Genomic DNA, 17,846 nt, shown 5'->3' on the forward strand with positions numbered 1-17,846 from the left:
AGGATGGAAAGGAATGGGAAAAATGGGAAAATACCCTGCCCTGCTTGTTTAACCTGAACATGCGCCCTGTTGTTATTTCTTTCTTTCTTTCTTTTCTTTTTTCTTTTAATTAATCCTTCGCCTCCCAATTGTTCTCTCCACCCCTACTGTTTATTTCTGCTGCTGAAGCCAGAACTTAAAATCGTCATTAATTAAGATCGCAAGGCTGAACGATCCCTCGTAGGCTAGGAAAGCGTATTATTTTTAAAATTATTATTATTATTATTATTATTATTATTATTATTATTTATCAGCAGTGGTCCAGCGTAAAGCTGTATTTGCTCTGCACATTTCCAACTAGGAATTCACAGATTTCAAAAAAATTATTTAATCTTGTCTTTCCAATTATTGATTATAAAAAAAACATCTTCCTGCTGCTCCCGTCAGGGGTCTCCACAGTGGTTCACCTGCACGCCTTCCCTCACCACATCTATATACCTCCTTCTTGACGTTACTCTTTTCCTCCTACCTGGTGGCTCCATCCTTATCATTCTTCCACCTATATATACCCTATAATCCCTCCTCTGCACAAATGTCCAAACTGTCTTAATCACACCTCTCGCACCTTGGCCACATCGACGACGCTGCACCCCAGGCCTCCTCACCCTCATCATCCAAAATGGGATGTTCAAGAAGTGCACGCCAACCTTATGGGGAGGTGTCCATACATTTTTGCACATGTAACAGTGTTTGTTATACTAACTTTTCCAACAACAAAACTGTTTGAGGAGTTGCAAACTGGATTTAGGTTTATGAGGATTAGTGTGCACCATTGTGGCTATCCCATTTTTCTTAAAGTAATTTGTGTGTGTGTGTGGCTAAATGTTTGTGTTTGGTGTCTGTGTTGTGGTTTTATCAATAATTTATGTGCTGCAGCAGCCATGTGAAGGGTCTTTTAGCTGATTGGTGTCAGGCTAAACAATAGGTGGAAAAGAGACCCATTATTTGGCTTTGTTTAGTCTTGTGATCAAGTAGATTAAGAAAGTCGAGGCAGAGAATAGTTTTCAAAGCATTAGCAAAAAAAGAGGGGGTTAGACTGCCGTAATCACCTTACCGATTGATGAATCGAGCTGTGTGTGTGTGTGTGTGTGTGTGTGTGTGTGTGTGCGTGCAGCTCCTGACCCACTGGTTTAGGATAAATAATTGATAAAATTATTAGTAATTAAATAGGTTCTGTATTTTCTTCAGCTCCAAAGAACAGAAATAACACACTATAAAACAGGTCATTTATTGGGAAACAGTTTATGAAGTGCGACTAAAGACTGAATAAATGTTACCATTCAGAAGTTGATTATTTTTTCCGAAGCGAGTCATTACTATAATAACATGACAATTTTTCAACATTTGGAGATTCTCCTGTCTCTCATATCGTTCAGATCTCAACATGACTCAACTGTGATTCTGCAACGTTGTGTACAGAGACCTTCTTCATTCAATTCAAATAAATGACTGCACCGCTGCTCCCTACATCCTCTCCCGCTGCTCCCTCCATCTGCTCCCTCCATCCTCTACCGCTGCTCCCTCCATCCTCTACCACTGCTCCCTCCACCCGCTACCACTAGTCCATCCATCCACTGCCCCTGCTCCCTACATCCACTACCACTAGTCCCTCCATCCACTACCACTGATCCCTCCATCCACTACCACTAATCCATCCATCCACTGCCACTGCTCCCTCCATCCGCTACCACTAGTCCCTCTATCCTTTACCACTGCTCCCTCCATCCTCTACTATTGGTCCTGTGATCTGTTCATCCTCTACCACTGCACCACTGATCCTGCCATCTCTTAGGGTACCATGAACACATGCTTTCATCCTTTTCACAGTTTTGGCCCGAGGCGGAGAAACAAACTTCTGTTTGATGTCTGAACACCTGAGTCACTAGCAGTCTTTATATGATGTCTAAAGACCAACCTCATCGAGCAGTTCTTAGATAAGCACTTCTCAGAATTTTTTTTTATTTTTTATTGTTTCAGACTTGTGGTACTTATTCTGTGTCCTAATGAACCAGTATCAGAATGTATTTATTAATTTACACCACTTTTCTAAGTCGCGTGACCAAATGCCCTAAACATAAATGGGATTTGAACTGAACACTCTGGATATTGCAGATTTGTTTATTGGGTGTTGTGATTACCACCACTAGAGTTTCTTATTTTATCTGTAAAGATAACTACGTGCATTAAATGAGTAACTAATAGGAAGAGCTAAATAAGATGTAGATTAGTCACAGTGAGCATCCCCAAAAGCATCAAACGAAAAAACAACACAAATGGAATATACCAATCAAAAGAATGTCATTTTTTAATTGCGGAGACATTCCTTATTTTCACCTCAATTTCATAGAATCTTTTTTTTTTTTTTTTTTTTTTCTCTCTAACAAAAAAATTTTTTCTAAGTGATTCAGTGAATCCAGCTGCTCTATAGTTTCCTCCAAACAGCAGGAAACAGCGTTTCAGAAAAAAAAAATACTCCTACCCTGCTTTTTTTCTTCTTGTTTTATTGTTATGGTCATTATGTGACTTTAAAATATATAGCTAGTTAAGAAGCAGAGAAGCTCAATGCAAAATCTCTGCAGCTACAACTGCATCACACAAACGCACACACACACAGACGTATGCATAGAAACTAATGAAATGGATGCTAACAGATTGCTAATTTGTGACTTCAATTATGTGTGCCACGTTTTTTACTTTGACCGAACAAATCTACTCTCAGCATTGACCATATTTGGTCAAATTATTGTACACAGTGTATGTGTATATATATACACACACACACACACACAGACACACACATGTCTGTGGTTGGAGACATCTCTACTGCACGATTCTATTTTATTCCACTCATGGGACAGATTTTGCACCACAAGTTGAGCTCTAGGGATTGCCTGGACTATTGATTCGAGGGTCAATAAAGCACATGCTAACTGTGTGTGTGTGTGTGTGGTGTTCTGAGAATTTCAATCACTCTCTCCTGACTCTTTAGGGCACCTGCATATATAGGGGAAATTCATCTCTAGGCTGTAAAAGGTTTTCTGAGTGAAATGGGCAAGTTTTTTGGAAGGTTCCAGCAGACTCGTGTGATTTAGGGTGATAAGGATGATGACGGCCATCAGGCTCAGGGCAGGATCATTTATGAAGTGCGCCGGTGTGCATGAGCCTGAACGAGTGTGCGCAAGCGTGTATGCGTGACGATATTAGTCTAAAAAAATAATAATTCTGTTTAGGAGATAAATAGCAGGTCATAGCTTTAGAATGACATTGAGGGTGAAAGCTTTTGTGAAAAACTGGGACCATGTCAAATAATGTGAGATGCTGCAAGAGCTCAACCCGGAGATAATCTGTTAATTAATTGATGGAATTTTCATATTATGCTAATTACATCTCTCTCTCTCTTTCTCTCTCTCTCTCTCTCTTTATGCAAATGTACATTTATTATTAGTGAAACCAATCTCAACATAGAGCATGAAGACAAAATATTTTTTGTAAATGTTTGAAAGTGATTATGGTGATTTTAAAATTACGTAAATCATCAAACATTAATTTATTTTTTGCTGTGTTTCCAACCAGACGGTTAATGAGGTGATACCTGAGAAACTCTACCTCTCTTAACTTTAATACGGATTACATAATCAGAGGCTATTTGTTTTCAATATTGGTTTATACGTTTGAAGCTGTCTGTATATATATTTGTCTGTGAGGCAAGTATTTACTGATATTTAGTTTTTGTTTGTCTGTGAAGAGAGATGACAGAGAGCACCCCCTGTCTGTTTTCATAATAATAATAATAATAATAATAATAATAATAATAATGGCATCTTTCCTCAGTATTTAGGAGTCTTTCTGAAATAAAATAGCACTTGATCCAGCACGTTCTATTTTTTTGCAGATATCATGCAAATAATTGATTGTCAACTACAAGATGCTGAGTCATGGTCATGAAATTGTAAAACATCTAGAATGCATCATATGAGCGATTCGTTGGATAAAAAAATGCTTCCTGCAGTTTGTTTCGCCTTCAAATCGTTCCTCTTTTATTTATTTACTAACGATGGGTTAGCCACACCCACAGTGATGCCACACCCCCAGCGATGCCTTCAAACATGACAGTGCAGAAACCCCCCCCCAAAAAAAAATAAATCTATGCAGCAATGGCATAAGTCTGCCATGTTCGATAATACGGTGCAATAAGGAGTTCTACATCCTGGGAGAGTGAAACGTGCAGATACAAAAGGAAACACCTACGCAAGCATGCTAACGTGCTAAACCATGTCTTCTAAGTGCAGCGAAGAGGCAGGAAGGGACTTGTCGCATAGCAAACAGGGGAACACCGAGATTCAGACAGCAGCGAGGATAAAGAGAGAGGGAGTGGAACGGAGTGAAAGAGAGGGAGGAGGAGGAGGGGATGCCAAAGAAGAGAAATAAGGGGTAACCCCCCTCTCCAGGCAAGGGATTCCACTGCTGCAGTGCTCAGCATTTCCTGCAGTTACTCTCCCTCCCGCCACTGTGCTGCAGAGTACACACAAACACACACACACACACACACACACACACACTTACACACACAGTGCTAGCTCTCCTCTCTCTCTCTCTCTCTCTCTCTCTCTCTCTATCTGTCACTCTGTCTGAATACAATTGACTTCAAGGTTGCTGGACTATTGACTGCTCTGCTGTTTAATATTTCAGCTAACGCACGAGTGCCGTCATGCAGAACCAGGCCAGACGGCTTTTCCGAACGGAGCCGCCAATCCCGCTCCACATTCTCTACTAATACACGATACACACTGTATAATTTACACCACCACAGTGTGGCCATGTTACACATCACACGCTCTCATCCTCCATCAATTGCTGCCACTCTGGGTTTTCGACTGATTAAAGTTATGAAAAATCAAAAGCCAATTCTTGAAGATATGCAGAACGCACGAGTACTTTAAGACTCTTACCAGACTCTGTTCTGGTTTTAGTTCTGAGCCAGTGTATGTGCTGTTCCATACCATGTGTGATCCTGAAACCTGTGTGTGTGAGGTGAGAGAGAGAGCTGACAAGGCTCGCTGCTGGGAGACGGGCTTGTTAACTCTTCATCACTAATTAATGTCAGTCCTGAGTTAAGATCCGCAGTCAACATCCCTCCTGCTGTGCCTCTGCAACTCCTGCAGAGAAAACACACACACACACACACACACACACACACACAGAATGGAACACACATATGTACATACAGCTACATTAAAGCACATCAAAGGCATTACATTGTTTGAATTTTGGATTCATAAATAAATAAAACGTGTGTGTGTGTGTGTGTGTGTTTATACCGTGTAAAATGACCTCCCTGTCTGTAGCAGTGTATAATATACCATTAATATTTTAATGCATGTGAAAAGTATTTAAAGTAATGAAATGGAGTTCTGGGGGGAAAAAAAGAAAAGAAAGTGTGTGTGTGGTGGAACCTCAGACGGTCGTAATTCACAGCTCGAGTGTTCACAGTGGTGCGAAGAGGTCCGTGTGTGCAAGTGTGTGTTAATTGCCGGCAGGACATTAAGGACATTATAGAGCCCCCTCTGGTGCAGATCGTCTGCTCTAGGATCCAAAAAGCAGAACGAGAGCTGTGTGCAGTCTGTAAACCATCCTGCCACCTTCATGGAGTCTAATTTTAGCTTGTTGTGTGCTTTTGATTGGTTTGTTCAAAGTGCGGTCGCATGTGAGAGAGCATGTGTTTGCATGAGGATTAGTGGGTGGTCACTGGTCTTTTAAAAGCAGATGTGCTGCCATTCTCTGTTGTTTCACTTTTAGTTCATGTAGACAGCAGGGTAACATTTACCAGAGTCTTTGTGCAGGGGCGGGGATATGTGTGTGTGTGTGTGTGTGTGTGTGTGTGTGTGTGTGTGTGTGTATATGTATATGCAGCTTTTTCCCCAGGCTGTTACCACCGACCATTTTGGAGCACACAATTATATAAAATGTCTCTTCAAGCAGTAGCATTACATTTTTCCCTGCAGATGAGCCACACGACCCAAACCTGTTCCAGCATGACTATGCACAAAGTCAGCTTCATAAATATGCTTTCAATAGGTTGGAGTGGAAGATCTCCTTCTACAGAGCACATTTGGGATGAATTAGAACACTGACTCCACCGCAGGCCTCTTCACATACCTGACTTTACTAATGCCCTCGTATCTGAATATCACACATCTCCACCAGTACACTCTAAAATCTAGTGGAACATCTTCCCAGAAGAGTGCAATCGAGAGCTTGAGCGAGGTGCTCTCAACCCGTATCCAAGTGGACCCTGGCGTGATTCGAGTTCAGCGAGAAAGATATTCGAACTTGAATCAACCTCACTGCAGGAAATAAACCAAACTTGGCATTCTGGGTTATTTTAAGATGTCGTTCTAGCAATCATAGTATTTTTGTTTTTGGGGGGATTTGATGTAGATTATGTTGCATACAGCAGGGTGTTGGTTGATTTTTTTTTTTTCTTTTTTTTTTTTTTGGACCAGCATTATATTTTATTTTTTGTCTCAACAAAGTTTTTTTATTTTTACATTATTAAATTTTTGCTCTTTTAGCGGTGTGAAATCAGTAAACGAAATGGAACGGCAAACAAATCAGACTCAGTTGAGCCAATTGCATAGTTGGTTAAAAAAAAAAAAAAAAAAGTCAGTACTTCCAGCTTGTTGGTTTTTTTTTTTTTTTTTTTTTTATTCTTGTTTTTTTGTGGCAAGCAAAAACTCGCTGGTTGCTCTTCCCTTTAATTTCCTGGCAGACAATACAGAAATTCCTTTAGTTAGTCTCCTCCTCGTTCTCCAGTTGTCTGCGTGTGAATACGGCTCAGTGGAAAGCATTTCTCATTGCAGCTTCTATCTGGATGCCGTTCACCAGAGACCATCAGTAACCTGTACCAAAATAGAATGAGGGTTAAAGTCGAGCAGCTTCCCATACCGCCCTTCTCTCTCACTCTCTCACACACTCACATTCCCTTCATCTCTCACAGTTCTTCCTTTCCTCAGACTGCACTTCTCCCGTGACAGTAATTTAATGTGTTTTGCTGCAACGAATGGCCTTTTCGACCATAAGTCTTTATTTAGAAGCGATCGCTGTCTATGTTCATTCGTTTAATTTAGCAAGTATTTATAAATTTGTATGTCATCCTCTTAAATTGGATCTTGAGCATATCAGTGGAGATTTTTGGTCCCTTCCATAATGTTAAACCAGGCCAATAAAATAAGAGTTCAGTCATTGGGGCTCAGTTATTGACTCATTGGAATTCCGTCTGTCTGCTACACGGAGGTCAAATATGTAATGCATTCCACTCATCAGTCAGTGCTTTGTGTTTTGTGTCTTTGCAGGGCTGGAAGGGAACTCCTACATGGCAGGCTCATAGGCTGCTGTGCTCGTCTGCAGCTTCAGAAGGTAAGATAAAAGAGAAGTGTGTGTATGTGTAAGAAATGTCCATGTCCTGTTCAGATTCGTGTTAAGGTCCGTCTCTGTGATCACTATTCGACCTCTTTGACGCATAACTCTTCACACCTGCTGTTTTTTGTGACTCCATGCTGACCACAATCTACATTTTGTCAGTAGTCCGTCTGTAACCCCGACCTCACCAGTTTCACAATACAACACCAACTCACCAATTCAACACCAACGGAAAACAATAAACCACACGTTTAAATTTAGCCATCAGATTTCAGTCCTTATTTGACCCACAGAGATTCATTTATAAACACAATACCCTGCTCATACGCTTTCCGGCTGTGCCTCTGATAATCACAGTCCTGGTCCTTTCAAATAAACAAATTAATGTGAGCGAAGTACATACATGCACTGAGAAAATGTAAAATCTATACATGAACAAAGACTGTATCTGTTACATGTAAAACAAAAAAGGTAATTTCATAAAAAGACAGTCAAACCTGGTGGTGGTGCTGTGATGGTCCGGGGCTGCTTTGCAAAAAATGTCCTGAATGAGAATGTCCGGCTCAAGTACGCTCGAGCTTGAGTTGAGTTCTAGCACGCTTGGGCTATGCAGCAGGACAATGATCAGAAACACCCAAACCCAAAAATCCGATCTAAATGATGTGGCGTAAACAAGTCGTTCTAGCAATCATAGTATTTTTGCATTTTTGGGGGAATTTGATGTAGAAACACAAACCTGGCAACCCCTCCCCCCCCCTATTGTCCCGTTTCCTATTGATGTTGATATAAAAAGGTTTTTCGGATCAACTCTTTTCCAAGTGCTCACAAGACTCTGTTCACACCTCTATTTAATACTGGTCTCTTGTCATCTGACCACCTGAGACTGGATTATACGACAGTGCCTACACAAGCACGAAACACTAGTTTGAACCGTGTAGAAGTCGAATTGCTAAGTGGCATCGTTGTCCTATTAACACAGGAGTGAAAAGAAGTGCCGTGCAAGTCGTGCTCCGAACGAAATCGGTTTACACGCAACGCACGATGACACCGCTCAATTTTCACGTTTATTATTAACAGAGCAAGCTTTTAGTACGCCACGCTGCGCAAGGCAACGATGAGTCAAAAAGCAAGCGAGATGTTCTACTCGAGAGCTCGGCAGAACGTTTCCACAGGAATATCCTCTTTAGGATGAAAGAGCAGGCAGGAATCTGCAGATCGACTGGTTCAAGTTCAAGAGATTGTTCTGAATTGTAGGACTTAGAGTTGTATTTATAAAACAAGTACAAATTCGGTGCCATTCTGTTGACTCGAGTGCACGCTGGAGGCGTGATGAATCAGAATCGGGATGCATGGATGAACGGCGTCTCCTTAGATGGAGGGAAATGCTGAACAGATTCCAGCAGATGGGCCATGCTGCGAGTACAGTCGTGCTGCAGACTAGGCTTTTATTTCTGCCTGTGGTACATTTTAATAGCACAGGCTTGAAGACTGGCCTCTTGTGGTGCCAGAGTAAAATTAAAAAAAAGGTAAAAATAAAAAAGATTTTGTGAGTGAAGGTTAAATAGAAAACAAAATGTATGAGTACAATGAAATGATTGATGAGGTGGGTGTGGTGCACGTAGCAGGTAGATTCATCAAAAAATATAACGGAATTGTTACTGGTCTCATGCTGGTGTTAAACGGAGTGAAGAGACATTTGAACTAGTCATATTTTCTTCCTCAGACATTTGCATTTAAAAACGCAAACTTTAAAAATGACTCCTCATTAAGCGTAATATCAGCTGTAATCGAGCCCCATAAAAATACGGCGTAGTTCGAACCTACCGAGAACGCAAGCTCGAGTCGACATTCAGACAAACGCACGCTTCCCGAGTCATAAAAGTGATGCACGCTGAGATGATGCCTCCAGGCCATCCCTTTTTCTTACCAACAGACAGACTCCCATAGAGGTCGATTTATTTCAGCGCATATTTCCCAGCGTAATGAAGTCGTCGTGCGTTTAGGAGGTTTTATTGAAACTAAATAATTCCTTATAAATATTAGAATTGTATCTCTTTCCAGTTCTTTTCACCCTGAATACTGCCAAAAGAACGTAGTGCATGTCATCGCTTCGGCCCACCACCAAAATCTGGCCGAGCGCTTAATGCTAAATACTGTTACCTTTATTTGTGTAGTTAGGCGTGTTTGTTTACCTCCCACCATGTATTAAAAAGATGCTGTCCATGATAATGATTAAATAAATCCTTTTCCCAATCAAGCAGCAACCAGAGCCGATTATAAACTTATTGTTAAAAATGAATAGAAATGACGTAACGGCGTTCAGTTCCTGCGGCACGGACGACTGTTTAACGAGCGCTGCAACGGCAATAATGTGTGTGTGTCTCATCAGAGGTGACGGTGGTGTATCAGAACAGCCTGCCGGTGATCTCGGTGAGGCTGCCGTCTCGAAAGGAACGCTGTCAGTTCACTCTCAAGCCCCTCAGTGACAGCGTGGGAGTCTTTCTCCAGCAGCTGCAAACTGAGGACCGGGGTATCGACCGAGTCGCTATCTACTCCACAGGTACAACCCCACAAGCAAATTCATTTCAAAAGCACATTTTAGTCCTGGTATACTAAGCTGCCTGCTGGCTGATCTCTGCCCGTAATCTTGGTACTAGACTGCCTTTATAAGATCCCCCATCAGCACGTCGCATCCTGCGACACCTTTAGCATGAACACTGCTGCATGAAAATTGCTTTCACGATATTACTCTTGTCTTCCTGTAGATGGCGCGAGAGTAGCTTCCTCTACAGGGATCGACATTTTGCTGCTGGACGACTTTAAGCTAGTCATTAATGACACCACGCACCTTGTCCGGCCACCTCGAAGAGGTAAGAGTTGAGGGGTGCATCAAACATTTTTCTCTTTATATTACATGTAGCTAATGATTGTGCGTGTTTGTTACGTGTGTATATCAGAGTTGTTGCCGCACGAGGACACTGAGCGGCTGAACGACGTGAAGCTACTGGTGCAGCAGCTCTACACGACTCTGCGCATAGAGGAGCATCAGCTGAACAAAGAGAGAGAGTTGATTGGCCGGCTGGAGGATCTCAACTCCCAGCTTCGCCCGCTGGAAAAGGTGACTTGTATTCGTTGCTTGCAGATTTTTAATCGATCCAGAAATGCATACATGCTGTATAGAGGTTGGTTATGTCTACTAAGGGTATATTTAATAATACGGTATGTTTAAACAGAGAAGAAATTTCAGGGTTGATTGCTAATTGGATAAAGCATAATAATTAATGTCTAGAAAAATAAATCACCACAAAAAAGGAGCGGAAATAACACATTTTGTACATTTATATTTTTACACCTTGTGTCAGAAAAGTGTTTTTGTAATGGCTTTGTAGCACGCAGTGTCAGTGATTCGCCTCTAGAGGCCGCTCTTGTAATGAATCTCCTGTAATAGATGCAAGCCAGAAAAACGATATGTATGGATTTTTCCCGATAGTTCCAGAACACGGCTCTCGGTGGCGATTCATCGGCAAAACTGATGAATCGGTCGACCTCGAGTCATGTGGTCTTATTTCGAATCTAAGAATCTAAAATGGTACCGACTTGTTCGCTGTACCTACCCGATTTTGCTTGTATGAACTTTTTTGCTGCGTGTTTCAGGTGAAAGATGAGCTCAGCAGGAAAGCAGAGCGCCGGACCACCTGGGTGCTGTGGGGAGGCATGGCTTATATGGCTACCCAGTTTGGCGTGCTGGCACGGCTAACCTGGTGGGAGTACTCATGGGATATTATGGAGCCCGTCACCTATTTCATCACCTATGGCACAGCTATGGCCATGTATGCCTACTTCGTGCTCACACGCCAGGTACGATAACATCAATCTGTCCAGATACGGCGTAATATCACACCAGTGTTGATCTATATAAGTATATCATTACAGCTTGATTAGTATTTGTTTGTAGTGGACTAGTGCAAAAGAATGATTTTGAGTTTTATTTGATCATTTTTTTGGTAGTAGTTGAGCAGGATGATGATATAAATCAGAGTTAAAAATAAAGTAATGTCAATACATGGAGCAAAACCATACAAAAGAGCGCCATCCAGATGACATACCAGTAGAAGCGTGGAGACGTTTAGGAGAGATGGCAGTGGAGTTTTAAACCAGATTGTTTAACAGAATTTTGGAAGGTGAGAGGATGCCTGAGGAATGGAGAAGGAGGTTGCTGGTACCGTTTATAATAATAAGGGAGATGTGCAGAGTAGTGGAAGCCAGGCTGAGAGAAGAGGTGACCATCTGTGAGCAACAGTATGGTTTCATGCTGAGAAAGCCCTACAGACGCATTATTTGCTCTGAGAATGTTGATTGAGAAGTATAGAGAAGGTCAGAAGGAGTTGCATTGTGTGTTTGCGAATAAGAAAGCGTACGACAGGGTGGAGAGAGGAGTTGAGGTATTGTATGAGAAAGTCTGGTGTGTCAGAGGAGTATGTGAGGGTGGTGCAGGACATGTATGAGGACAGTGTGACAGCAGTGAAGTGTGCAGTAGGAACGACAGACTGGTTCAAGGTGGAGGTTGGACTGCATCAAGGATCAGCTCTGAGCCCTTTCCTGTTTGCAGTGGTGATGGACACGTTGCCGGACGAGGTCAGACAGGAGTCTCCCTGGACTATGATGTTTGCGGATAAAATTGTGATTTGTGGTGAGAGTAGTGAGCAGGTTGAGAAGACCCTGGAGAGCTGGAGGTGCGTGCTGGGGAATGAAAGTCAGTAGGAGTAAGACAGAGTACATGTGTGTGATTGGGAGGGAGGGCAGTGGAGGTGCGGTTGCAGGGAGAAGAGGTGGAGAAGGTGGAGGAGTTCAGATACCCGGGGTCAAGAGTGTTACAGAAGTGAAGAAAAGAGTGCAGGCAGGGTGGAGTGGGTGGAGAAGAGTGATATCTGTGAGAGTGAAAGGGAAAGTTTATAGGACTGTGGTGAGACCTGAGATGTTGTATGGATTAGAGACAGTGGCATTGAGTAAAAGACAGGAGGTGGAGCTGGAGGTAGCAGAGCTGAAGATGTTGAGGTTCTCATTGTGACGACGATGGACAGGATTAGAAATGAATTTATTAGAGGGACAGCGCATGTAGGACGTTTTGGAAACAAGGTGAGGGAGGCGAGATTGAGATGGTTTGGACATGTATAGAGGAGGGACATGGGGTATATCTGTAGGAGAATGCTAAGGATGGAACCACCAGGAAGGAAGGCCAAGGAGGAGGTTAATGGATGTGGTGAGGGAAAGAGACAGATGTAGAGGACAGGGGGGTATGGAGATGATCCGCTGTGGCGCTCCCTAGTAGCTTTCAGCTGCGCTTTTTTCTATACGGATTAGGTCCTCATGTTTATGTAATCGAGACTCCACAACATACAACTCATGAACATCTGAGACAAGTTGGTACACGTTTCCACCACGTTTTAGCTGCAATAAATAGTCGTTCCCTTACTGGTCTCTCTTTCTTTCTGTCTTTCTTTGTGTTTCTCTCTCAAATTCTCAACATCTCAACAAGCCAGAACGTGTGTAAACCCCTCTGTCTTGAACCTAGGAAGTCTTGACTGTAATAAAACCCTTACAAGTACGACTCCTTCCATATTTAATCCCTGTATTATTAGTCTTGGTCATACACAAGCCTCTGTGTATGAGCTGTTCATTACCTTTAAATATCAACCTGACGTTCACATCACAGTTGACGTGAAATGTACTTATTTTTTTCTTTTATGAAAGAAGAGTGTAGTGTAACCTTGTGCTGTGTTTGCCCACGTACAGGAGTACATCTACCCTGATGCTAGAGACAGACAGTATCTGCTGTTCTTCCACAAGGGAGTGAGGAGGACAAGCTTCGACATCGAAAAGTACAACAAACTGAAGGACGCAATTGCTGAGGTGTGCTGACATATCTATACACAAACACACATTATCCCTGCCCTTTAAAATGGCACTACCGAATGACCCCGATTCTCTCCGTCCCTCCCTCCTTTCTTTCCTCTTCCTCCGTTCTCTCCCTCTTTCTCAGGCCGAGTTGGACCTGAAGCGCCTGAGAGATCCCCTCCAGCTGCACCTCCCCATCCAGCAGATTAGCACCAGCAAGGATTGATGTGAGGAAGTGAAAGCCTCCCTTCCTCCTTTCCTTCTTCCTTCTCCCTCCTTCCCTCCTTCCTCTCTTTCTCCTTTCCCTGCTCCCACGTTCACTCTTTTTTTCATTTTTTTTTTGTCTTTTTTTCCCCTTGCCACCTCTTAATTTTTTTGACATTAAAGTGAATTTCTTTGTTTTTTTTTTATTTCTACCGTTTTAATGTTCTATAATTTGGTTTCAAAAACTGCTTAAACATGGCAAGTAAAAGTAGAGGAGGAGGGGATGGAACGAAATCCAGCAAAAGAACGAACAACACCTGAAGCCCCTCTGCCGGAGGAGCCGGAGGGCAAACGTTGCTAGTTGTGCCTGCAGACCTGTGCGCTTTGGTAACGCTACAGGAACACTGAGAGAACAGCAGCAGCCTGCAGAAAGCTCCTGATACCTAACAGGAAGTGACCTCTAGATATGGACACAATATCTCCTATACATGCTGAATAAACAACAAAGTGTAGACACATGCTCTGTGGTTCAGCACTTATAGCGTGTACTTTAAAAAAGAGAAAGAAGACAAACTCTAAAGACCTATTTTTTACAGTGGAGTTGTATATCTGGCACAGGAAAGATCTTGGGCTTTTGGGTGTTTTTTTTTTTTTTTTTGGTGTTTGGATTTTTTTATTTTATTTATTTTTTTTCCTTCCTCCCAGCCCTGGACATTGATGCTGGGGGATACAATCAAATGCAGGAGAGCTATTTTTGCCCCAACATCCCTGCCTGGAGCAGAGCTGTCCTCTCTGTCTCCTCTTGTCCCCTCCTGTCCTTTACCGGCTGGGACTCTGGACTGCCGGAGACATCTCCCCGTGTCTCAGTCGCAATCCTGTGCAAATCACAGAGCTGGAACAGGACTTCAACCACACTGCTGCTAAGTGTGTCCGAGGAGAAAGGGGTCAGGTGATGAGCATCACTTCCTGTACAGACCTGTTGCAAGCTGCAGACCAGAGATCTACCGGCTGAACATCACTGTGTGTTGAATTATTCCAAAAAAATACAAAAAAAAAGAATGGAGAAAAAAAAAAAAGATTTTTGGGCACTTTTAATTTTGAAAGCCATATTATATTATTATTATATTTGTTATAATGGGTGAGGAAATGAACTACGCTTTTTCTTTCATATTGGTGGAGGAGTTTCTTTCTTTCGTTTTTTAATTCTTTTCCTTTTCATGTCATTACATCGGATCAGGCCATTTTTTTGGTATAATGCAGCTCCTGATATGAAATGACAAAATTACTACGCTAACACACAAAATAACTCACTTTTTTTTTTTTATACATCACAAATGCAGTCTATGAATGGTGACATTGAATTAGTCCACATATGCGAATTTTTTTTTTTTTTGCTTTAAAACCTGTGGAGATTGACAGAGGAACACACCAGTGACAGATTCAGAAGGTTTCCTCTTCTTTTCTGTGCCAGAAAACTGTTACCCACAGTGCCTCACAGCACCCCTGTGCAGCCACGTCCTGGTCTCTCAGCCTCAGCCCTTCCGAGCCAGACGCATCCATCCTTCAAGACTTTTCCCCGGGCTGTTTACTGTATCATACGATTGCGTTACAAATAAATGAAATCAAATATTAGAGACGAAATCAAGGCGTGCACCTGCACAGCTCCTCTGTATGCCAAGAATATCCTGAAGCGCAAAAGAGATCCGTGTAATATATTAGATCCTAGACGTAGTTGGTTATCTCGCGCAGATTTTTTTTGCGGCATGCCGTAGCGCGTGACTTTTGCATTGTTTCATCTAGAACATGGCGTCTTTAGGGGGACCCGCTTTAGAACAGATGCATTCTGAAGTAGTTACATCTGTGGATGGAATATTGGACCGCTTAAATACGCACACTGCTTTTTTTTTTTTAATTATTATAATTATTTCTTTCTCCATAAAAGACATGCATGCATTTCTTCTGGACAAGGTGCTCCGTGTGAAGTTGAGTAGGAATCACGCCATAACTCATATTTGTGTCTCAGAAGAATCTGCGTGCATTTCTGTACTTTCAGAGGGTTCTTACAATATCTTCCTTTATTCATTTAGATGTGCTGCAGATGCTTCATACCGCCAAAAAAAAAAGCCTTTTTAACTATTAAGGCATCATGATTGTATAGAAAATATATAGAGAATGCATCCAAAAGATGTGTTTTTTCTGCAGCACCCCCATGCAGCATTTGCTCAGATTGATGCCAGTGATCAATCTAACAGCCTTGCAATCTCCATTGCAGTAAAATACTACAAAGCCTAATTCTGCATGTTGGCTTTTGTGCACTGCGAATGAGACATTTCTCCATGTGTGTATCCCTCCAGGCAGTCACAGCACACATACCCAGTGGCTCAGCATGGCAAAATGAGCTATGGGACTGTCTGGAGCTTGATGTTGAGACACGGCTTACTTATTTAATCAGCGAAATGTCATACAACGGCAAGTCGGGGGGAAAAATCCGTCGATGCGTTTCCGAACGTGTCGCGCGAAAAGCTTTGACGTTGATAGGAAGGAAAAGCACAATCATATCAATCCAGGAAAGGCCACATCTGAATAAGTGAGCTGAAATTGTATTGCGAGCATTGGAATATGGTTTTTAAAGAGACTGCAGTGGTCTACAGTGATAAATCTGAAGCTTATCGCAGGTAGTTCGATAATTGCGTCCATATTTCACAAGGAACAGGTTTTTCGCCGCTCTCAGCCTTCATCCCGCAAAGTTTGGAAATGCTGTCGCGGTAAGACCGCCTCGTCGATATACACCTCCGTCAATACGATCGCCAGTCGAACTGTTTTTGTACGACCCTGCGAGTGGGTCTGAGTAATTCGTTCCCATCCTTATCGGTCCTGATCAATAGGACTTAATCAATCGTTTCCTGCGCCCCCTTTGGCCTCTCGTCCTGGTACCGTCGATAATCATAAATCCTTGTATGCTGTTGCACGTGCAAAAGGGAAGCGAAGGGCAGACACGGTGTCTAAAAAACACTTCCTGAATCGCCCTGCAAAGCTGAAACCAAAACCATTCTCACTGGTCAATGCCTCAGACTTTATCACCATTGAGCATTTTTACTTTTTTTTTTAATTATTGGTTTCATTGATTTTTTTTTTTTTTTTAGTGTTTGCCTTGTGTTTGTCTGCTTTGCCTTTCTTTTCTTTATTTTTTTCCCTTACAAGAGTATATGTAATATATGGAACTTATTCTAAAGCAGGTGTTGCATGAATGTAATGTTTACATGGGGAAACTATATAAAAATGACCCAAAAAAGCTGCAAAGTTTAAAGAATACCGGTATGTCGAGGAATTTAGTGCAGTTTTTAATTTCCTACCATGTGCTTTTGAGACTGCCCAGAAAGATAGATAGGCAGCAAACGTCCAGCCATGCATCACTTTTTCTTTTTTTTCTTTTTTTTCTTCTCTCTCTTCTCTCATTCTCTATACATTTATATCTTTCATGTACCTCTTCATAAGCCCACGCATTTTCCACAGCACATAAATTGTCAGAGGAGTGCATTATTTTACATTTTTACCAGATGCACTGAAGAAAATTGTCTATATATATATATATATATATATATATATATATATATATATATATATATATATATATATATATATATATATATATATATATATATATATAAACTTGTTGCGTTCACATTAACATATTTTCTTCATTTCATGATTGTTTTTATCAATGGCATCAGATGCTGTGATATCGGAAGAATATAAAAATACAAATGTAAACTCCTGTATCATTTATGAAATGTGTATAAAAGAGAAATGTAATTCACTTATCAATAAATACTTATCCAGTTTTGGAACTGAGTGTCAGTTTTATTTTATTTTTGTTTGTTTTGAGGATTATTTTTGGCTTTGTCAAATTCCCTTTCAAATTCTAAAATCACATCTTGTAGTGTGTGTGTGTGTGTATATACATTATACATATGGTGTAATATTCATAGTAAGAATATGTGATGCAATTATGTGTTCTAATACTGTAAAAGAAACTCCCAGGTTGCTCAAACCAGACTGCGATTGAAAGAAAAGTTGCGTCGACCACAAGGTTGAGAAACGTGGTTTGGGGTTCAGCATGATTTTGCATGTTTACATTAGGACTGAACAGCTGAGCCTTGACCTTCCCAAATCTGCATCCTCATATCTGCGCTTCCTGCAGTTTTGCTTCCTACCGAATAAAAAATGGAATTTACGGCTCAGATGACTGCAGGAATGTTAAACAGATATTCTATTGTGGGGATTCCATG

General features: G+C 41.6%; 1 protein-coding gene across 1 annotated transcript in view; it reads left to right on the forward strand.

Moving 5' to 3' along the window:
• mcu (mitochondrial calcium uniporter) overlaps positions 1–17,405 on the forward strand; it is a 42,266-nt gene extending 24,861 nt beyond the window's left edge. The window contains exons 3-10 of the mRNA XM_046834779.1: positions 7,392–7,455; positions 9,848–10,018; positions 10,224–10,328; positions 10,416–10,576; positions 11,113–11,316; positions 13,252–13,368; positions 13,499–13,580; positions 14,263–17,405. Of these exons, the coding sequence (XP_046690735.1) occupies positions 7,392–7,455; positions 9,848–10,018; positions 10,224–10,328; positions 10,416–10,576; positions 11,113–11,316; positions 13,252–13,368; positions 13,499–13,579 (903 nt within the window). The 3' untranslated portion in view covers position 13,580; positions 14,263–17,405. The remainder of the gene's footprint in view (positions 1–7,391; positions 7,456–9,847; positions 10,019–10,223; positions 10,329–10,415; positions 10,577–11,112; positions 11,317–13,251; positions 13,369–13,498; positions 13,581–14,262) is intronic.
• The last annotated feature ends 441 nt before the right edge of the window (positions 17,406–17,846 follow it).

Source organism: Silurus meridionalis, chromosome 2 (assembly GCF_014805685.1).
Source record: "Silurus meridionalis isolate SWU-2019-XX chromosome 2, ASM1480568v1, whole genome shotgun sequence".
NCBI classification, from domain to species: Eukaryota; Metazoa; Chordata; class Actinopteri; order Siluriformes; family Siluridae; genus Silurus; species Silurus meridionalis.